The sequence below is a fragment of the Stenella coeruleoalba genome (assembly GCF_951394435.1).
Source record: "Stenella coeruleoalba genome assembly, chromosome: 19".
NCBI classification, from domain to species: Eukaryota; Metazoa; Chordata; class Mammalia; order Artiodactyla; family Delphinidae; genus Stenella; species Stenella coeruleoalba.
In genome coordinates this window covers 10,457,043-10,480,882 of record NC_137165.1, presented here as the reverse complement: position 1 = coordinate 10,480,882, position 23,840 = coordinate 10,457,043, and the positions used below count along the sequence as shown (strand labels likewise).

The following is a 23,840-nucleotide window of genomic DNA, read 5'->3' as shown; positions in this document are numbered from 1 at the left end:
AATTACCTCTAGGGAGGAAGTAGTAAGTGGAGGGGGAAAGTGAGGGCTTCTGGGGTACTAGCTAATTTTCTATTACTCGATCTTGGTGGTTACACAGATGTTAGTTCAGATGTGTTTGGTACATCTGTATACGGTCACATTTTTTCCTATGCATGGTATTTTTCAAAAAGTCAAAAAGAAGATAACTAGCATCTTTCTTGTCAGCAGGTTTCTTGTGCAGCAGAAAAACCTAATAAAAGTCAAAGGCGAAAAGAGAACCAGAGCCTCCTGATATTTACTAACGAGTTATTGCAAAAGTTACTTTCCTTAAATCTGTAAAACAGACACCAGAGAAAGATCAGTTTGAGATATTCTTATCTGAGGGAAAACAGAACTGCCAGATCTTCAGGGCAAGAAAGAAACCTTACTAGGTTTTCAAAACGCTTTTATTTAAACAACTCAGTCATCTCCCAGGGGCCACATTCTAAAACCCTCACTTACCTGGTGACTTGAATCTTCAGTGCTCTGCTTTATGAAGTCTTCCAGCTCCTGTTTATCTCTCATTGTCTTCTCTAACTGGTCATTTGCTTGCCTTAGCATCACCTGTAGCTTTTTCACCTATGCAATTTTAAACGTCAATTAGAAGGAAGTACCAGAATTTTCATAAGTTTAAAAAAAAATCCCTACCTCCAGAAAATTTTTTTAAACCTAATCTTTTTTCCTGAGAAACAAATTTGTCAATTTGGGAAAAAATTGAGATGAATTACCTCATTCGACAACTATACTATGCTTTACAGTTAACAAAACATTCTTCATATCCATTATCTCATTAGAAAATATCTGCTTTTCCTCCTGGGTCTTCTAGGCTAGGGCACTGGCCTCCCTGACTCTATTTTCTGCTGCCAATCTATAATCCACTCTAACACAATAAATATTTCTAAAATGAAAGTCAAATCATATCATTTCCCTACTTAAAATCCTTAAATGCCTCCCAAAGTCTTCAGGGTAAAATTTAAATCCCTTCAGTCATCACACCCCTCCCTCCATGATCTCATCATGGCCTTCCCTTTGTAGCCTCCTCTCCCACTATTTTCCCCCCACTCTCTCTCCACTCTCTCTTTCTCTCTCTCTCACACACAACCCCCCCTTATGCCCAGCCACATAAACTATTCATACTTCCTAGAACACACAATTTTCCTTCATAACTGTTCCTTTGTATACATTTCCTCTCCTTGAACACCCTTTCTCCACTTCTTTTCCTAATTAATTTTTACTCTAGCTCTAAAACAAACTTAGCTGAACTGTTACCTTCCCTAGTTAACAGCCCACAGTTAATTTAGATGCCTCTGCTCATCCTCTAGTTCTACTTGTACATGTACAGGAACAAACCATATTGAACTGATGGCTTGGATTGCAACACTGAAAGCTCCCTATGGGCAGTACGGTGTTCTCTCTGTATCTGAATACTCAGAACCCAGCGAAGTGCCTGCACAGATGAAGCAAGAGTAAAATGTCTATTGACACGACTATGGAATCCAAGATACCCCACATTCCTATACCACACTATCAGAGACCAACTACTGATATAGAGGTTTCACAAATAGCTTTAGAAATTTACCTCTAAGCCATCTAAAAAATAAAGCATATATGGAGAAAATTAATGCCAAAGGCATCTGAAAATATTAAACCATCATTCTAACCTGCTTAAGCTTATTTTGAAGACTAGGGTAACACTCTCCATAATAACCAAAGAACAATTTGGAAATATAAGAAAAAAGTTATTTTTTCCTTACCTATACTTTCACAAGTTTACTCTCATGAAGTTCTACATCATTTCCTAAATGTTATCAGGGAACCCATTATTAGGCACTGTATTTGGAAAGGTACTTGTCAGTTTCAGCATACCTAATCTACCAAATCTTAATTTCTGTGACCCTGCAAATTAAACTTACTTCAACAAATTTATGACAAGAATTAGGCAATAAGCAATGAAGAGTACAAATACTGATTAATGTAATATCCAATTAAGTTTTATCCAATTAGAAGCAACAGTCAACCCAACCCCTTATCTCCCTGAATCTCTGTATCATAAAGCACTTTCCGTGTGCATGCATTCCTGACAATAACACTTCTAGGCCTTGGGCAGAAGGAACAGGTTGGGAGAAGAGATATGCCAGCGAGCTGACCTGTGTGGTATTGGTCAAGCTAATGAAGCAAAGACACACAAAAGCAAAAATTCTATAGTGTGCTCCCACTGGAAATGTAACTGACGTTGCACGTACCAGATTATTTCAGACTTAACAAGATGAATATACTTCATAAAGCAAATTGGGAGGGGTGAAGGGCAATTAATTCAACACCTCCAATGAAAACTACAACAGCTCACCAATTTCGCACACCCCAAAAGAAACTCACCTGGTCTCTTGTTTCAGCCTCTTGAATCTGAATTCCTTGTAACTGTTTTTCATAATTGGAACACATATCACAACGTCGACCAAGTTTATTTCCAGCATTATGTACCTGAAGGGCACCAAAATTACCTCTTATCAGGCAGAACAAAACAAGTCTACATCACATACTTGAGGAACACGTGCAGTCTTACCTATGTTACTCAAAGTAGAAAATGGAGTAAACAAGTTATTCAGGGACTTATGGCAAGTAGTTACAATAGAGAGCTGGATTCTAAAAAATCATAAGTTCAATATAAGTATGACAGGAAAACAAGGGACACAACTTTATCATCAAGAGGCTAAGGGTCACAAAACACCGCATTTGAGGGAAACACAAGGAAAGCACAAGGTACTACACCATGGCACTCACAATTTAAATCAATACTACCCAACAAGGGAGGGGATGGGGAAGGATGGAGTGCAAATTAACCATTTCACCAGCTCCAAGCACAAAGGAGGTATGAAACAATTAAATAGCACCTTCCCAAACGTTCTGCATGAGACCAAGGAGAACAGTTTCTTTCAGGCTTAATAAGCTGTACCACTTGCTAATCAACAGCTTCTTTAAAGAGAAGTAGCCCTGAGTAAAAGAAAGCACTGGAAGTCATGAAACCTGTTTCCTAACCCAGGTTTTGCTACTAAGTCGAAGGGGAAACTTGAGCAACTCATTTGACCTTTCTGAGCCAGACAAGTTGGAGAAAATCATGCCCTGATTGTCTCATTATTATCAAGAAGCTCAAAGAGAAGGGGTACGTGAAAAGGCTTTTGTAATCTGTAAAGCACTATGCAAATACATATTTAAGTTTTTATCTCCTAATCCTACTTCTGAGTTTGCAAATATTATTAGAGGGAAAATTAACCTCATTAAAGGTTGCCTTCCCTTCTCTCCCATATTTTCCACCCCCTCCTTAAACTCATTCTAAGCATCAACTGCTGAAAAGCATTTGTACTTTAGACCTCAAGGAAAGATGAAAGAATATGCATCTTGGAATACACTGAGATTATAGAAAACTGCAAGGAAACCAAATTCGGGCTACACAAAGTTAGCTATGCTATTCAAGCAGATCGCTCCAACTTAAGAGATGTGACTTCAGGTGGAGAAGTTCACACTTAACACAATCAGCTAGTCAGTTCCCTTCTCTGTCATAATCACCAGGAACAGCCAAAGCAGACAACGATAAGGCTCAGACAATACAGGTTAACACTCATTTGCTGGCAACAAGTGCGAGCATTGACGCCAGGGACCATCTCTTGAATGAACAATAAATCCAGAGCTACCCAGTATCCCTCAAAGTGAGCAGAGGAGAAGCCAGGAAGATAACTCACCTCTTTCTGCAGGAGATTCCATTCTGTCTCACTGACTAAGCGGTAACCGCTGGGAGACACATAAGCACTTTCCATACCCTGTGTGACACTAGACAGGAGGGATGCTGTTTCTTCTTGTTCTGGTGTCATCGCCTTGATTGCTCTTTCCTGATCTTTGGTTAACATAAACCCACTTGGCATTTGCAGTGACCCAAGGGAGGCGGTATCAAAGTTCTCAGTCACCGAATCTGCTCCTACTAACGGTCCAAAATCTGATTCGTCCAGGTTCCCAGCAGATTTTGCTTTGTAGTTATAGCCTAAAGCTTTGGATTGCAGCGAGCCTGAGGTTCCCAAGCTGTCTGTAGACTGTGCTCTCCTGAGTCCATCTTTAAACATGTCATTGTCTGATTTACTGAACGGATCCCCGGATGGCAACAGTAAGTCTGCATCTAAAGAATGGACTGAACCATGGGTGCTATCTAAATGCTCCTGAAATGTGAAAATACATTGCCAGTTAGACAATTCCTGATATTTTCAAAGAGAAAAACTACCATATTTTATAAAGTATTTTGCCACACGTTACACATGACAATCTTTAGTGTGCTGCCTTCATATATTCATTGAACAAACATTTATTGAGTGTCTTCTATATCCTGGGCACTAAACCAAGCACTCAGGATACAAATGTGAACAATCTCTGACTTCAAAATGCTTAGTTTCATGAAAAAAATAAACAAGTGAACCAAGTAAACAGAATTAGAATACCATATTCAATAAAATGACAGGCTACAGCTATGTACTGAATGCTCTGGGAGCTCAAGGAGAGGAATTCAGCCCAGACATAAGAATCAGGGAAGGTCTCCTGAAATTCAGTATTGGGTATATGGAACACGCGGTGCCTGCTGTATATCCAAGTAGAGACGTCCACCCAATAGAGGGACAAAGAAGTCTTTAGATAGAGACTTGGGAGTAACCACTATATAGTAATAATTAAAGCCACGGCAGCAAATCAGAACACTTAGGATGAGTCTGTAGGATACGAAGAAAGCCAAGGGCAAGGCCCTGAGAAACATCAATTTTGTCCATTTTGGGGACAGAGGAAGGAGTACCCAGAACAGAAGGGAAATGAGGATAATGTTGTACGCTAGAAACTAAGTTTCAAGCAAGGTGTAATCAACATGTTAAATAAGGCTGCATCAAGTGAAAGAAGCCAGACGAAAATGGTCACACACTGTACGATTCCATCTCTATGAAATATCCAGAATAGGTAAATCCACCGGGACCAAAAACAAATTAGTGATTGCCAGAGGTTAAAGGGAAAGGAGAGTAGGGAGTGACTCCTTAGTGATATAAGGGGTCTCGTCTCTTTTGGGGGCAATGACAATCTTCTGAAACTAGACAGGTAATGGTTGCACAACATTGTAAATGTACTAAAGCCCATTGAATTGCACATTTTAAATGGTTAATTTTTTGTTATGTGAATTCCATTTCAATTTTTTTTTAATGTGGTGCAGCACACTCCCAAAGTCAAAAAAGCACACCAGTACCATTCTAGCACAGTTTGTAGGAAAATCAGAAAGCAAGGAAAATGTAGCAAGTTTTTCTTGAAACTAAATTTATTCAATTTAAAGAACTGGCTTTTATTTTAAGATACTATCCTTTCTACGTTTTGTTGTTAAATGTCTTTCTTTTTATGAACTGGAAAAGACTAAAATACAGATTATTTTTCAATGTTTTAAAAATATCCTTACTTGGTATAATAAAAAGTTGACAACTTTTATGTTAATTCCTCCATTTACTTCTTTTTAAAGTTTTTTTTAAGATTTTTTAATCTGTGAAATTCCGATGGCTGAGGAACACAAATCTAGTATATACTGAGCTAGCTATGGCAAAGGTCCCAAATAAGCACCCTAATAAAAATTGGAGAGAGAGCATTCTGTTAGCTTATAAAGGAACACGACATCTAATGCTATCATATATTAACACAATGCTACTGTGACACCAAAGAAGGAAGGGGATAGGGGCAAGAAAGTTGTGAGGGCCATTTAAAAAACACCAGACTACCATGCTGATAACAATACTTATAAGGAACATATACTTGTAGGGGTATGTAAACTGTTACACTGTTTCTGAAAGATGATTCAACAATATGTTTGCTTATGCTCTTAAACTCAGCAGTTCTCTTCCCAAGAACTTACATGAAGGGAGTAATCAGGTAAGTCCATGACTTTTATACAAAGAAGAATTATATAGAATAGCATTATGGCATTACTCATAATAATGAAAATTTTTTTACTAGTGAAAAATGAAACAATTGACTATCTGTTAGTGTGTTAATCATGCTTCTTTTCTATATTTTATGATGTTTTTGACCTTTTGAAGGCCTTGCTGGCTGAGGAGAGACTGCCTCTTCCAAACTAGCTAATTCCTAGAAATAATAAACAACTTACCTATGAATATGTCTTTCACATCTAAATCAGCCAATCTCGATACTCCCAACCAACTCCTTTATCTAACTCTTACACACCAAGCCAGTATTTCCCCTGCTCTAAATCAACCCAGGGCCAGGTACCAGAAAACTGAAGATAGACTCTATGGCCCAAAGCCCACTGGATTTATTCAAACTAGCCAGTCCTATGCTATTTACCCTGCCCTACCTTTCCCTCAAAACTCCCAATAATGGCTGTGGTCCATGCTTTCCCCTTGCTCCTGCTTTTACTTCATGACCAACTCTGGTGCTTCTCCATGTGACTCTGCACGGTGTACCATGACTCTCATTTCTAGAGGGACTATAACATTAAACTTTTTGTTCAATGGCATTAACCTCTCTATGTCACCACTTGGTCACCTTTATAAATTAAAACCTGGGCACAAATCAATTTGTAGGAGACTAAGGAATTACGGTACATTTACATGCTGAAATACTGTTAGTCATTAAATATCATTGTGGGGGAAAACACTTACTGATGTGCCAAAACCTTTAAAGACAGATTTAAGTGGGGGAAAAAATGTACATAAAACATCATGTACAGTTACAATCTGTATTATGTTTAAAAAGTACAAATAGAAACACACATATGTTACCTTTGGAAATGGAAAAAGAGGGAAAGGAGAGGTACATACCAAAATGTTAGTGGTGGTATCTCTGGCTAGTAGAATTTATTAGTTATTTTTATTTTGTATGACTTTCTGTACTTTCCAGATTTTCCATAATGAATACATATTACTTTTGTGGTGAGAAAAGCATATTCTAAGCATTTAGGTTAAAGAAGATATAGGGTCCTACAAATTTTAAGTGGCTTTAGCAATATATCTAAGTCTCCAAAGCATTCCATATTAACTTTAAATCAACAGGCTAAAGTAAACTGTCACTGCCTCTCAATACAAAACAAGTACATTCAACATTCAAACTGCAAAACATCAGATCTGAAAGGCTATATTTCAATGTCAGAAAATGTTATGCACAATATACAGTATAAATCTGTTAAAACACTATTAAAAAATTTTAAGTGCTTCACTGTAAATCACAACAAATTTCCTTTTCCTGTTTTCCTGCTAAAATATTTTTTTTTAAGTTTGAAACTTTGCCAAACATTCCTGGACACAGGACTGCATGATGCAGAAACCACATAATATTTGGCAGTACGCAAAAATTGAGACATTCTCTTGGAAGTCTATTTAAAAAAAAAGACAAAGCAGAATCAGGGCAAGGTTCTCAGTGTATGAGCCAAGAGAAAGAATGTACAAAAACAATTACATCATACTTTTCAGTGTCCACTAGGATTTTTTAAAGCATTTTTTCAATGTCAAATAATCCATAAACATGGAAATATGAGGCACCAGCAAGTAGATTTTACATGGCTCAGCGTAAATCTGCAAACTAAACAGAAACATAATACCTTTGAAAGTGAGAAAAGACCCTTATCCAATTTACCTGAAACTGGTTCACCAGGCAGGGAAAGGAGGTAGTGGTGGGGGAGTAAGTATGAATCTCTAAACAGCAGGGACAGTATAAACAATGCACATGAGCATGGACAGCTAGTAGAAACGTCTGGCTGTGATGAAGTGGAGAGTATGCTAAGGCTGGAAGGGTCAATTCAACTCCAAAGGCCCTTGTATGGCAAGCTGGGGAACTTAGTTTTTACCCTAAAGTCAATTAACAGAAGCATTTCCTTCCCTGAAGAAGAGATATCAGCTTGAGTCTTGAAGGATGAATAGAAGAATTCCGGAACTCAGAAAGGCAGAGGGAGGTAAGCATTCCAGGTAAAGGAACCAATGTGCAAGGCAGAGAGTATAGCACAACAAGATGAGCAATGTGGCTAAAAGAGAGTGCATATTATGAAGGGTCTTGACTGTCTGAGTGAGGAAGTTGCACTTAATTATGTAGGTAATGGGAGTGAGTGGTGGTTCTGACTAGGGGAGTAGCCTGACTACAGCTGCACTTAAGAAAAATAAATCTGACAGTAATGCTGAGGGTACAGTGGAATGGGACAGGCTGAAGACAGAAAATGTAATGAGGAGGCCCTTGCCACATGTGGGTGAGAGGCGATGAGGCCATAGGAACACCACTTTACACTTTCCACCTCCAGGTCTCTCTACTCTGCCCATTCCCAATACCTGAAATGTTCTACCCTACTCCATCACAATCTGCCAAACCCCACACACTCTTCTCAGGGCTTAAGATCTAATACTTGATAATACTCAAATACAGGCCATAGAGAATTAAGTGTTTCAATACTTTAGATAAAATCTCTTTTAAACAAAAGCTCAAAGTATTAGAAACATTTATTCATATCAAAAAAGATTTTGCAGATACTATTTAAATTTTCTTCTAACGTTTTAATTTTGGAACCGCTAGAAAAAAGAACGTCTAATTGTTTCGCAGACCATGAGAGAAACTGCGTGTTTCAAAGTGTACTACCTATAATACTGTAAAAACAGTTGAAAATAAAGTATTATCACTTTATCTAATTTTCAGCTAGTAGCTACTACCCACTTCCCATATGAACAATGTAACTAACTGATGTATGAGAAGCTAAAAATGGTTAACGCTGAGTATACGATGATTTTAATTATAGATTCATTATACCTCCTCATTTGATAACTGGGCTGAAGATTCTTCATGAGTTAAAGCACACACTACTGGTATTTTTACTTCTTCCTCAACATTTGTTTTTTTATGATCCTTTCTCTTACTAAGTCTTTGTTGTTCATCTTCCTCCTAAAAGTTAGGAAGAAAAAATACATATTACCCAGGTAATCTATACTTAATGATTCCCACAGTTCTTTAACCACTCAAAACAAATATACAAGTATACTACATGAAAGGCAAAACAAAAGAGAGCAAATCACCCACCTCTTCTTCAAGTGATTTGAGAAAGAAAATTTACATAGAATGTTCCTTCGGCTTATTATGTAAAACAAATAGGAAAAAGTTACAGCATTACACATCCATCTGAAACATGTACAAACTTATATGAAATACCAATGAATGATTGAAGCTGATGTAATAATTCACTCAACAAAGATCAAAGATACCTTCAATGCCCCCCCCCCGCAAAACACTCTAGTGGGGAGGGACAAATACACGATTACATCACTATATAAGCATGTACAAGGTTCTATAGGAGAGAAAACAAAGATTTCATCTGAGGGAGCTAGAAAGGGGGGCCGAAAGAAGGTAACACTTGAGCTGGATCTTGAAGAATCAGTAAGATGAGTGCCAATTGTGTGAGAGGAGACAAGCAAGGGTTCCAGGGAGAAAAGTATGTAAAAGGGAGAGGGGCAAGGAAGAGCAGGCATGTGGGGAATACTGAATAATCTCATGTGACTAAAAAGAGGGCAGGCACATGAGCAGTGAGGTACATGGAGAAGGGGGTGGTGATTAAGTGCTTAGACTCTGGAATCAGAGATTAGTCAACCCTCAGATAGGCCATTAGTCCCTATCTCATATGGGAACTTTTGTTGTGTGTTTTTCTGTTTTGAGAACCACATGAGATAAAGCTTTACATATAAAGCCTTAGCACAACGCTGGCACATAGGCCTTAAATGACCAGTTCTGGAATTTAGACTATTCTAATGGGAAGCAGGAAAAGCATGATTGTATCTGTACTTTAGAATCTAAATCCTCAAGTTGACTGTGTCTACACACAAGATGAATGAATCAATTAAGAGAAAAGAAATTTAAAAAGGAAGAAACTTCTGAAAAACAAAATCTAACCTAAGTTACAGAAGATAATTTAAAATATTTCTTACAGTACCTACAAAAGCTTCTACACAGCTATCCTAGGGAAATATTTGCACACATACACAACATAGTATAGGATATTAGCTGCAAAACTATTTAAAATGACAAAAAAAAAAAAGAAGAAGAAACCATCTAGATGCCCACTACAAAGAGAAGGATTAAATCAAATATAGTACATCCATGTTACCAGCTAACAAGAATGAGATAGATCTCTAAAGTGAAAATATATCCAAGATGATGCTTATGAGAAAAATAAGCTACAGAATAAATACTTATACTATGATTTCAGTTGTATGGGGGAAAAAAAACCTGAATATACACTTATAAACGCATATAAGTGGTGTGGAATACTACCTTCCAAACTGATTATTCCTGATTACAAAAGTGGTTATTTCCGCGAAGGAAGTATGTGAGATGTCAAGGGAGATTTTCACTTTATCACTTTATTTTTTCACTTTGTATTTAAACCAAAATATTTTAACATGAGAATGTATTTATGTATTACTCATATAATTTAAATAATTGTTTTTTAAGATAAGGAGAAAACAGGATCCTGGGTATGCAGCCCTCTAGACACCTGCCTTTTCATATCACTCAGCCTCTCCATCCCCACCCATCACTGTCTAATAAGGCTTTTAGAGCAATGTCACAAAAGACATGGCCTGGATTAACACAATTCAGGAGCCCTAGGAGAACTGGACAGAACTGCAGAGAAAGATTTTCTCAGAAATATGCACTACTGCATCCTGCAGACTGAAGAGGATCATTTCTAAATCAGTTCTTCCCCCTTCCCCCCAGACAAGGCCATTTCTAAAGTTGAAAAGCAAAATCCCTCAAATGTAGCTATTATGTTTTTTGAAATGGCATGCATCACCTTTGTTTCAGGCTTAAGTCAATCTATAATATACATAAAGAAATATGATCATGTGTCGGGGTGGAGTGGTTTATTAACAAGGCAAACAAGTCCTACAAAACTGGTATTCACCTGATCTTTCTTCTTCAGTTCTTCAACTTGTCGGAGCTGTTCTGAAGTTAGCACAATTTCCATTCGCTGCATGTCCCTCATCAGCAAACGCTGAGATTCCAGGAACTGGTCATTGGCCTTCTGCCACGTGTGTTTCAACTGGTTGTGCTGCTGTCGCTCTTGCTCCAAGAGATGGCATACTGTTTAGGAATCCCCCAATCAAAAACACTGAATTTTAATGGTAGGCAATTTCTTTAACATAGGACTAACTAGACTAGACCTGACCAAAGGTCCATCCGGTCTGGGATTCTGCCTCTGACAAGAACCCAGGGGCAACCTGCCATAGGACAAGGCAGCTGTCCCCACACCACCTGTCTAAGCAGAGTCTCCCAAAGTGTGTTCCTAGGAAGAGCAACATGTGAAAAAAAGATTTCTGTGCTCAGTGAGTTTCAGAAACCTTGGGTTAAAAACTTTTTTTTAAAGATTTCTTTACTGCAGGACTTTGAACTCAGGGTCTTAAGTATGTCTATGTTCTCTTGTAAGTTGATATATAATACAATACCTCCCAAATATATTTGACAAAAAAATCCTTTCCACAGTGCCACTCACGTAACAAATGTTCTAGGGAATACAATTTGGGAAACATTGCTCTAAAGGGAAAACACATAGTAACCACTCCTAATTGTCTTTAATACACTCTGAATAAATCTTGTTCTCCAGGAATCCTTCTTGAGTCCATTTAGTTTTGACCTCTCAGGATAAGTCAAAGAATCTTTGTAAATGCTTGTGTTACTGATATTCATCAGCTCAGCCATCTTCTTTGGGAAAAAAAGAATAGATGGTATCATCTATCAGCCCATCTACCCAGTTACCCAAGCCAGAAACCTGAGAGACAACTCATACTTCTGACTTTTCCTCACCCAACACATTCAACTGTGACAGAGGCCTACTAATGCTACTTCCTGTATGATATGACACTCCATCTTCTGCCTTCTGCCTTAGATTTAGGACTTAGACAACTACAACAGGAGTCTCTTCATAACCCTTCCTGCCATTCGTCTGGCCCTCTGTATTCTATCCTCCACACTGCTGTAAAACTAAACTCTCTAGAAGGTAAAACATTACCACTCTCAAGCTTAAAACCCTTCAGAGAAGCCAGTCACAAAAGGCCACATACTATATAATCCCAATCCCATTTATACAGAAGTCCAGAATAGGCAAATCTATAGAGACAGAAAGTAGATTAGTGGTAGCCAGGGTCTGGGGGGAAGAAGAGAATAGGGAATGACGGGGAATGAGTACAAAATTTCTTTTTGGAGTAATGAAAATGTTCTGGAGGCAGGTAGTGCTGATGGTGTACGACTTTGTGAATATATTAAACATCACTGAACAGGTACCTTATCTCGGTAAAGCTGTTATTTAGGACAAAAAATACTTCTAAATCCTTCAGAGCCTCCTTATTACCAATACGATAAAATCCAGAATCCTTAGCATAAGGTCTCCAGGATCTGGCCCATGTCTACCTCTCCTGTCTCACATTTTGCTCCAACGCCTATTGCATTTTAATCTTGCTGAACTATATTTCTTACAGTTTCGCTACCTTGTTGGACCACATGCAAATGGCGTTGAATGCCATGCTCCTCTCTGACGACCTGACAAACACCTACCTATCTTTCAAAACTCCACTTAACAACCTCTTTTAAGAAGCCTATTCATGGCACCGTTGCCTCCTAACACACTTCCTAGCACATATGATATGAAACTGCACTGCACTTGGTTGCATATCTAATTTCCCCAATTTAGGCTCTAATTTACACTGCTGCTCAATTTTTAACTATCTTCTTTTCACGTAAATACTACTTTTTTGGTGTGAATGTTTCAGTAGAAATTACTCTACCCCCTTACTCATTTTAGTGAAACTTCTCAGATACTTCTCCAGGTATATTAGGAAGGTCTGGTAGTCTTGCACTATTTCTGGAAGGGTTGGGACACATAGGTTAAACAGAAAGTCCTTTTTCTTCTGGACATCCTTTCAGAGTTTGAGTGTCTTTTTGACTGCAACAGCACTTTTGAAAAGCATTTCCTGAGAGCCAAAGACTCAAACACTGGATTACTTTAATAACATTTTATAAAATAATTCTGTAGGCTTATATAATTTCAACTTCCCACTATTTGGGATAAAAACCTAACTCCTATGCAAACCTGAGTTATTTATGGAAGAGCTATATTTTCCATGACCACAGTCCTAAATTTTCATATTAAAACATGTTACTAGTATAACCTGCAACGAATATAAGATTTCAAGAGGTCCATGCATTTAGATGAGGTAAAAATTTAGATCTTTATTTTCACTAACTCTAACTGAAATTTATCATTTCCTTCAATTATAAAATATAGACAACAAACCACAGTAAGTATAACAATACCCATGACTTGGTCACTAACAGGAGTCATAGATACTTTTGTATCTCAGTACAGTTGTTGCAGATATCTTAATATATTATTTATGCTCATCATACTTCAAAATTACAGTAGTTATTAGACCTGGTACTAGACCTTGTTATTTAATGCATTGATAAAATAGCACATTTATTACTATAAGTTTGCAGTTATTTATATTTTGATAACTTTTATAATATAATTGATATCTTTTATAATTCTATGTATTTTATGTATTAAAAACATTATTCTGAGAGGGCTTCACAAGACTGCCAAAGGAGTCTGTGACACAAAAAGGTTACGAATCTCAGGTATACAAGATTCACTAAAAGAGTTAAAGACAAACATATATTTTAATGGGAAAGGATGAGCCTATTTCCCCTATCCTGAGAAAACAGAGTCAATTTCTGCATCACTCTGCTACCAGACTAGCGAAATCAAAATTATCTCTTATAAACAGGGGTGCTACTTAAGAACACTAGAATATACCATCTGCCCTCTCTGTCCCATTTTCACTTTTGCTAATTCACCTCCACCAAAATAGGTCTGAAGCAAAAGCAGTTTAAGCAGCAACTTCCTATTATCTTTCTGCCCAGAGTTTGTGCCCTATGAATTCTTACTGGGGTCCTGGAGGAAACAGAAACCATTAACAATCCAAATATCTTTTCAAACCAACTGCAAAGCTTAAACTGAATCACTAACATGTTAGATTGGCATTTTGGAATTTGTTACTGTTATTAATCAATATCACTTTTACTTACATAGTTCTCTTACAGACTGAGATTAAAAATATAAAGAATATATTTTTACCTTCATGCAATTCTTTCCGAAGTTTCTCAGCATCTTCCTGTAAAACAGATTTCTGAGTATTCAAAACAGCCACGTACATCTCCAGATCAGTCCTACAAGATTTCTCAGCTTCCAGATAATGATTCAGTTCTTTAACCTGAAAAAGATGCAATTCGATTAAACTAAAATTTCCAACAGTGTCTACCTTAGGTATGATGGTAAGTTCTGGAGGTACCTTGAAAAAAGTTTACATTTATATTTATGTAAATTTAAATTTACCCCCAAATTAACATTTATAATTTTTAATTACAAAACAAACATATACTTACTAAAGAAAACTGGGAAAATAACATAATTGACAATAATTAATAGTAAGAATTATCCATAATCATCACCAGAGTAAATATACAATTGAGATTACACATAACAGTTTTGTACCTTGCTTTTAATAACGTGGTTCCAATTTGTATTCCCAGAGCAACATACACATGTGCTCATTTTATCACATACTCAGTGAACCCAGGTTGTTGTTGTTTTTTATTTTTTATTTTTGTTGTTTTTTTGTTTGTTTCTTTGTTTCTTTCTTTCTGCGGTACGCGGGCCTCTCACTGTTGTGGCCTCTCCCGTTGCAGAGCACAGGCTCCGGACGCACAGGCTCAGCAGCCATGGCTCACGGGCCCAGCTGCTCCGCGGCATGTGGGATCTTCCCAAACCGGGGCACGAACCCGTGTCCCCTGCATCGGCAGGCGGACTCTCAACCACTGCGCCACCAAGGAAGCCCCTTATTTTTGTTGTTTTTTAAACAGTATTTTCTAAAGATAAAAATGGTATCATACTCTTTCAAGTTTGCTTTTCTTTGATTTCTGGTGAGGTAATTCCAAATGCCTTAAATTTACAAAAAGGAGACATTTTCATAGACATAAATTCATGGAAGGAAAAAAGAGGAAGCCATGATGGAAAAAACAACCTGTCTCATACTGTAATGAACATAAACTTGAAGCCAAGTGCAGAATACTTTTTAAAATCACATCTTTTTTTAATGTCTTATTTCTGTTGAACAATTAACTATAATTTTCAAATATTAACAATATAGTCTAATATCTGAAATAGTTCCAACCAAAATAAAATGCAATCTTGCCCCAGAAAGTGATTAAAGAATCACTTGCTCTACCCTTCCTTACAAATTGCCCATCATAAATTGTGGCCATTTAAACTAACTTTCAACTTTTTCAAATGGTTATGTCTAATTTCACTTTCAAGGTTATATTTATGCCTTTTATCTTCCCATTTCTTCAACTTGAAATAGCTGGCTGATCTGTTTTCAGTTATCTTTACTCCTAGACCATTAATACAATACATTAGCACTGGTCATGGACTAAAATGATTATTTAAGCTGCCATTTGATGCTTCACTGGAGGCTGTCAGCCAACCAGAAACGTACTATACACTAACCAAGCATGACAAAGTGCTGACTGTTGTCAGGCACTTTCCCTATCACCTGGAGAGGTGGTAATTCAGTTAATGATAAAGGAAAGTCAATATGTCAGATATAAAATGGTGGTATATAACCACTAACTCTATCAGCTATTACTTCTTAGAATAAATATTTGACTCTATAAATAACGAATTAATTTCTAACATTCAAAAGCTACTGAGCAGAACTCTGGGAAGATGGTGACAGTGAATGTGTGGTACATGGATTTTCTTGAATTCCACACACCCTAACAACAGAACTAATAAGATAACAGAACTCAGAATACATGAACATCTACCAAAAAGAAAAAAAAGCAATAATTAGAGGGTGGGGACAAACCACTGAAAGCTATCTATATGGAATTACATGGTATCAGCATCTGTGCAGGAGAAAGTAAAGGGAAGTAACAAGGGCCGGAGAACTCCCAAAATATTCAACAGGGATTCCAACTTCACAACAGCAGCTGAAAAGTGGGAAGAGTTTCACACACTCCAATCGTGGATAAACACAACAAATTTATGTTGTAAGGCTTAAATCTGGTTAGAATAAAACGGCATTTGATTTTCACTTACATTTCCTTGATTTCTAGTGAGACTGAGTATCTTTTCACATTCCTTAACTTCCTCTTTTGGGAACTGCTCGTTCATATTCTTTGCTTGTTTCTCTGTTGGGCCATTTGTCACTTATGGACATGGCAATTTTTATTAATTTTGGACACTAATTTTTTGTCAGGTATAGATAACTTTTAACAGTCTATAATTTTCTTTTCAACTTTTTGTGGTATCTTTTAATAAGGAAGTTTTATATTCTAATGTAGGCAAATTTGTCAATCTCTTCTTTCATAGTATTTTTACCTTATTTAAGAAATGTTTTTGTATCTCACATAACATATTCTCCTTTTTAAACATTTCACTGAAATTAATTTTTGAAAAGTGTGAGGTAGAAAGCTAACCTCACTTTAATCCATATTTATAACTATTTTAAAAGCCTATTTTTAAATAATCCATACTTTTCCCACTGACTTGTAATGCCACCTGTCAAATATCAAATTTCCATATATATATGGATATATTTCTGGGCTCTCTATCTGTTCCACTGGTCCATTTGTTTATCTTTAAACCAGCAACAAACTATCTTAATTACAGTAGCTACAGTAACAGTAAAGCTACTGTAAGTCTTAATACTGGTAGGTAGGGCAAGTCTCCATACCTTGCCTTCTTCAAAATTTTGCTGGGTGTCGGGGCTTCCCTGCTGGTGCAATGGTTAAGAATCTGCCTGCCAATGCAGGGGACATGGGTTTGAGCCCTGGTCCGGGAAAATCCCACATGCCACGGAGCAACTAAGCCCGTGCACCACAACTACTGAGCCTGTGCTCTAGAGCCCACAAGCCACAACTACTGAGCCCGCGTGCCACAACTACTGAAGCCCACGCTCCTAGAGCCTGTGCTCCACAACAAGAGAAGCCACCGCAATGAGCAAGCCCGTGCACTGCAACGAGGAGTAGCCCCCGCTCGCTGCAACTAGAGAAAGCCCGCGTGCAGCAATGAAGACCCAACACAGCCAAAAATAAATAAATTCAATTAATTAATTAAAAAAAATTTTGCTGGGTGTATTTCTGATCCTTTGCTTGTCCATATGAATTCTAGGATCTACTTATCGAGTTCCTTATTAAACCCTGCTGGATTTTGAGGGGAATTTTGAATTTACAGATTAATTTGGTGATATACTGCCTGCTTTACAATACAGTATTTTCTCACTCAGGAGCACACATGTATTCAAATTTTCATTTATAATGTGTTCCATAAAGATCTTACTCATTTTTATTTAGATATATTCTCAGGTAACTAATATAGGTTTTGTTTGTTTGCTATTGTGAACAGGAATTTTTCCCCATTGCATTTGTAAGTTGGATATTACTGGGGTACACAAACACTACTATTTTTGCATGTTGATCTTGCTGGAAACAACTTTCCTAATTGTATGTCTGAATATTCTCTTGCCTTCCTATACAGAAAATCAGTTTCACCACTTTCTTTCCAGTTATTATGCCTCATTTCTTTACCTTGGCTTATCTTATCACCTAGGACCACATAAACAATCTGAGCAAAATCACTGAGCACGGGCCTCCTCATATGTTCCCATCATTAATGGTAAGGCTGCTAAACATTCATCATTAAGTATGATGTTTGCTGAAGGTTTGATAAATAGCCCTTTAATAAGTTATTGGGTGTTTAAATTTATCGAATGCCTTTCTGAATCTAAGATGAATTTACTACTCTTCTCCTATAATCTTTTTATGTGGTACATAAAAATAATAGGTTTTCTGGTGATATACCATCCTAAATTCCTGGGAATATCCCTTTTTGATCATGATGTCTTTTTTGCTTTTTCTTTTCCTTTTTTTTAACTACACAGCTGAAAATTTTTGTTTCTGTATTCCTAAATGAGATAGATCTAAAATTTTCTTTTAATACCTTTTTGTGAGTTTGTTTGTAATGAAGTTATGTCTCATAAAATGAGTTGGAGAGCTTTCCCTCTTTTTCTGTTCTCTAACACAGTTTGTAAAATATAAGGATTACCTCTTTCCAAGAGCTTTGGAAAAACCTGTCTGCAAAACTAACTGAGTCTAATGTCTTTTGGAGGATAGGAGACAGGAGAAAAGGAGATTCTGACTATAAATTCACTTTCTTTAATAGTTACTAACTACATCGGCTCTCCTATTTTATCTTGAGACAATATTGGCTAATTATTTCCTATCAGAAATTTTTTCATTTCATCAAACTTACTTCATTTCAAACTTATTGCTGTGACATTGTCCATAGTATTTATTATTTTTAAGTCTCTACTGATTTGTAGTTATTTCCCTCTTTCATTTATAATGGTTTAAGTCTTTTTTCTTTTTTCCTAATTAGTCTTATCAGGTTTGCCTATCTTACTACTTTTTTCATTTTTTTCATTATATTCACAATTTTCCTTTTGCTTTTCTATTTCACTAATTTCTGCTCTTACCTGCATTATTTCCTTCCATTCATACTGTTTGTACTATTGTTCTATTTTTAGATTCTTGAGTAAAAAATTCAAATCACTCTAAATATTTTACAATTCTTTTTTCCATATGAGTTAAATTTTTTTCATTTTCCAGACATTTCATCTCAGTTATATTTTATTGTAAATAATTTAATAACCTGTGGTCAGAGATTTGGATGTGTATAACATCAAATCTTCAAAATCTGATGACATTTCCTTTGTGACATTATGAAAAGTATAATGTACCTAAAAATAACAATATTTATTCCATGCACTATCCTAAGTGCCTTATGTGTTAACTTATATAATCCTCATAACAGCCTTATGAAGGAGGTAGTATTATCCCCATTTTACGGTTGGGCAAACCAAAGCACAGTAAGATTAATTAATTTGCCCAAGGTCATCCATCTAATAAATGTTGAGCTCTTAACTACTATGCTCTACTAGTGTATGAAATATAATCTCTCTCTCACTCTCTTAGTGACAGGATTCTATGTCTATTACATCTAAATTATTAATCAAGTTGCTCAAAACCCCTATATCCCTACTAATGTTTTTTCTGCTTGCACTATCATTTGCTAAAGGACAGTTTAAATCTCCTACTATAATTGTGAATGTCAATTTCCCCTCATAATTGTCACTTTTTAGTTCACATACTTCAAGGCTATGTAAGATGCATTCAAGTGCATGACTGTCATATCTCATTGATGAATTATAAATTAGAAGGGGTCCCTCTTTATCTCTATTAATTCTGTTTTCCTTTCATCCTATCTGTTTCATATTACAATTGCTAAACCAAGTTTCTTTTGATTAGAATTTACAAGGCATTGCTTTAAGTCTCTTTTTTTTTCCAATCCTACTTTACATTTTATTTTAGGTATACGTCTTATAAGCAATATAAATTTAGATTTTTAAAATCTAGTCTCTTTTAGTAGGTAATTATCACTTACTAGGATTATTGATACATGCCCATTTCTACACTCCTATATGTATTTCTACATTCCTATGTTGTGTTTCTGTTTACTACCTCTAAATTTTTTTTCTTTCTTTCCTACTTTAATTATTAAAATGTTTGACATCCCCTTGTATTTTTTCTGTTGCGTCTTTATAGCCAACAAATCCAGCCACACTATAGCTATGTCAAAGATCAATTCTGGGGCTGATGTCAGAAAACAAAGTCACCTTTGAAAACTTTATTTTCCTTCATAACAAAACAAGAGAGATCAGGTCTCATTTTGATAAGAAAATAAACACTGACTTTGTAACAAAGCAGCACAAGCATCACTACTGTCATTATTTTAAATATCCATAAGGAGAAATCATCTCCAAACATTTTCTTGCATTTTCAAGAAAGCAAGAGTCTTAAGATGCATAGTTTAAATTACAGTTTACTCCCTTAGTATTCTAATTTTGCTCATAGCATTAGGGCAAAACCTTGGTTTCAAGCAAATGGATTACAATGTTTCACAACCTTTGAGGCCTCCAGCTCTTTAATCTTGTCTTCAGCCTCTGTCAGTTTATCTTTCAAAGCTGCAATTTCCTTCTCCATAGGCATCACAACAGACCGAAGTTTTTCAGCATCCTCTTGGGCCTACGGTTAAAAAGAATTAAATGCTACAACTTACTGATTTATTGCTTTTCTAAAAAACTCTGACCTCTCCACTTATTAAAATTAGTATAATAAATAAGTCTAGCAGGCACTGTATTAGCACTCACAAGATTGAACCACGTCTAACTTTTAAATGCTGCATTACTTTGAATGTCAAGTCATAATCACAGCTTTCCCAAATATTCCGTTTAGAACTTGGGAATAAGTAGGAAAATGGATCCACTACGACAAATTTGACTTTTTTTTTTTTTAAATGAAAGCAGGTTTATTTAGAGAGATACACATTCCACAGACAGAATGCAGTCTGTCTCAGAAAGTGAAAGCAGCCACAAATCTGACTTTTTAATTAGTTGAGTAACTGAGTTGGAAAATATCTATATATAAAAGGAAACGCATATAATAAATAATTTTTATAATTCTGGTTACTAAATTAATGAAACCATAATCTCTTACAAATACTGAAAGGACTAATTAGTTTTTTAACATAAAAAAATAAAACATTTATTTCCTAAAATATTAGAAAATTATGTTTCTATAAAAGGGCTTCCATCTAATTATTTAAACAGGGTATTTATCATTTTACTTTTGATATCTACATGAAACAAACCCAAAAAATAACCCTTAAAACCATGCTGCTTTCCAACCTTCATTCTCAAAAACATGGATTAAAAGGAAACAACATCCATAAACTAGTAAGTTGGTAAGAAACTTAATTTTATTTTATATACACACACGTATATTCACACAGAAACAAAGGCAGACTCAAAAAGTTAGCTTTTTTCCTTCTAGTGAAAATGAAAATTAATCTTATTCACTGAATTTAAAACAGTCCAAGCTTCTCCTAAAGTGTTCATGATAGGGAAAACATTTTCTATGCCAAAATGTGAGTGGAGATTTAAAAAAAAAATGATATCGCTCAGAAAAGAGAGACACACTTTGTTTTCCAGTGCTTGCAAAGTCATTTCATCATTTATTTTATTTTGAACTAAGTCCTGTTTGGAAAAGACATGTGAGCTTAAAATATCTTCAGCCAAGGCTAATTTGGGACGCTTATAGAGGTCTGCTGATTAAAATCATCAGGGAAAAAAAAGGAGAGAAGAAGCAAAGAATTTAATACAGATTGAGTTATTTATTAATGCAACGATGACCTCACAATTCCAAGTGATGCATATCATAACAAAACTTTTAAAGATGATTTTTTTAAATAACAGAAAGGTCACTAAAAACAAGGAAAAGCTGAGACACTATCACAGCCAAGAGAAGCCTAAGAGACATGACTAAATGTAATGTGGTATCCTGGATGGGATTTTGGAACAGAAAAAAGGACTTGGGTAAAAACTAATGAAATCTGAATACAAAGAAAGGACTTTAGTTAACAATAATCAATATTGACTTATTAATTGTGACAAATGTACCATACTAACATTAAGACGTTAATAGGGGAAACTGGGAGTGGAGTATATGGGAACTGTGTAGTATCTTCACAATTTTTCTGTAAATCAAAAACTGTTCTAAAAAATAAAGTTAACTTTAAAAAATAAAAATTTTAAAAAGGATAAAAAGTGGCAGACTGCAGAAATTATGACTATGAATATATAAGAAGAATGAAAAAAAAAACTATCCTCATGTGAATGGTACTGTGGCTCTGAATAAAATGTCTAATGATAGCATCAACTATGAATTACTCTGAAACGACCTGACAGAATTGAAGACTACCTACTTTGGCTAACTATGGTAGATGACTAAGTGACTAGTGATCATGAAGACATTGTCAGATCCTCATGAAGAAGCTGAATTACAATCTTTTCCTGAAATAAGACAATGTAACTAACTATTCCTCAAGGTTCAAGCTTTTGTTTTGGGTGTTGAGTTCTCATATGATTTTTACACTATAAAAAAAAATTAAATAAACTTCTAAATATATAAAAGTAGTCCTTGTATGAACCAAGATTATGATTAATTCAACTGAAAAGAAAAATCAAACTCTAATTATTATTTTATATGTGATTTCAAATATATGTATGTATATAAATTAATAAATTAAAAGTTTCTGGGGCTTCCCTGGTGGCGCAGTGGTTGAGAGTTCGCCTGCCGATGCAGGGGACACGGGTTCGTGCCCCGGTCCGGGAAGATCCCACATGCCGCGGAGCGGCTGGGCCCGTGAGCCATGGCCGCTGAGCCTGCGCGTCTGGAGCCTGTGCTCCGCCACGGGAGAGGCCACAACAGTGAGAGGCCCACGTACCGCCAAAAAAAAAAAAAAAAGTTTCTGTAATGGCCTACGTGGGGAAAGAATCTTAAAAAAGAAAAGAAAAAAGAGTGGATATATGTATATGTATAACTGATTCACTTTGCTGTACACCTAAAACTAACACAACATTGTAAATCAACTATACTCCAATAAAAATTTTTTAAATTAAAATTAAAAAATAAAGTAAAAGCTTACATAATCAAACTGACCAAAAAGCTTTTTAAATTTTCTCAATGATAAAATATTTCATCTTATATTTAGTTGTTCTATGGTCAGGCATCTTACGGTAAAATGTTCAAGCATAATATGCAGTACATTCGTCACACAGGAACCAAGGTATACTGAGAAAGAAGGAAAACTAAAATCTGTTCTCAGGCTTCAGTTTAGACACAAACACCAAGCAACAACACTCATTCAACAAATATTTACTAAGCACCTATGCGCGAGACACTACTCTTAAGCATTTAGGATACACAACAAACAAGACTTCTGCCCTCGTGAAGCTTGCATTCTAGTAAGGAGGAAAAGGCAGCAAACATTACTAAACATAATAAATAGGTGAACTCTATGTACATTATAAGGAAATAAATGTTATGGAAAAAGAAAAATTAGAACAGGATAAGAACAAGTTGTGGTAGGTGGGGGAGGGAGGTGGGCAGGTTGCAATGTTAAATGGGGTGGTCAGGATAGGTCTCATGAGGTGGAGGCAATTGGTCAAAGATTTGAAGATGAGGGACTCAGCCAAACATATATCTGGGGGAAGGTCATCAAATTGTTTAGTACTGTATTTAAGTCTGTGTCCAAATAATTTCTCTAACAGAAAACAAAAAAGTACAACTTCTATTACCATAATGATATTAGTTGAGGCATTACAACAAAAATATTTGGATTGAAATATTTCTATAGATGAATACATTCCTTCATACCTTTTTCATTTCATTTTCTAAATTTTCCTCCTCTTGACCTTCAGACAGCCTTCTCCTTAAATCAGCTATTTCCCTCTCTGCGGATTCTCGATACTGTGCCCACTGTGTCCGCTCCTGCTCCAGCCTAAGGTGGAACTGATGTTCATAGTCACGAACTGTTTCTACAAAACATCACCAAATATTTCTAAGCGTTCTGGAAAAAATGTCCCGGCACACTAAAATTTTAAAAGTAGTTATATAAAGAATTTAAGCCTAGTTTCTGGAAATCTTTTAATTCACTAAAAACAAAAGCACTAAACTAACATTTCTAGTTCTCACTACACGTAGAAATTTTGCTAAGGACCTTAAATCATCTCTAATCTTCACAATAAATCTGTGCCACA

The 23,840-nt window shown here is 36.0% G+C and overlaps 1 protein-coding gene across 3 annotated transcripts in view; it reads right to left on the bottom strand.

Annotated features, from left to right (window-relative positions):
* RABEP1 (rabaptin, RAB GTPase binding effector protein 1) overlaps positions 1-23,840 on the bottom strand; it is a 99,165-nt gene that overhangs the window by 20,352 nt on the left and 54,973 nt on the right. For all 3 annotated transcript variants that reach the window (XR_013825129.1, XM_079905774.1, XM_079905773.1), the window contains exons 4-11: positions 23,458-23,618; positions 20,146-20,265; positions 14,195-14,330; positions 10,967-11,145; positions 8,824-8,955; positions 3,756-4,223; positions 2,395-2,499; positions 481-597 (exon numbers count right to left, since the gene is read on the bottom strand). Coding sequence is in view for 2 of the 3 variants with exons in the window: in XM_079905774.1 (XP_079761900.1) it covers positions 481-597; positions 2,395-2,499; positions 3,756-4,223; positions 8,824-8,955; positions 10,967-11,145; positions 14,195-14,330; positions 20,146-20,265; positions 23,458-23,618 (1,418 nt within the window). In the remaining variant the exon portion in view is untranslated. The remainder of the gene's footprint in view (positions 1-480; positions 598-2,394; positions 2,500-3,755; positions 4,224-8,823; positions 8,956-10,966; positions 11,146-14,194; positions 14,331-20,145; positions 20,266-23,457; positions 23,619-23,840) is intronic.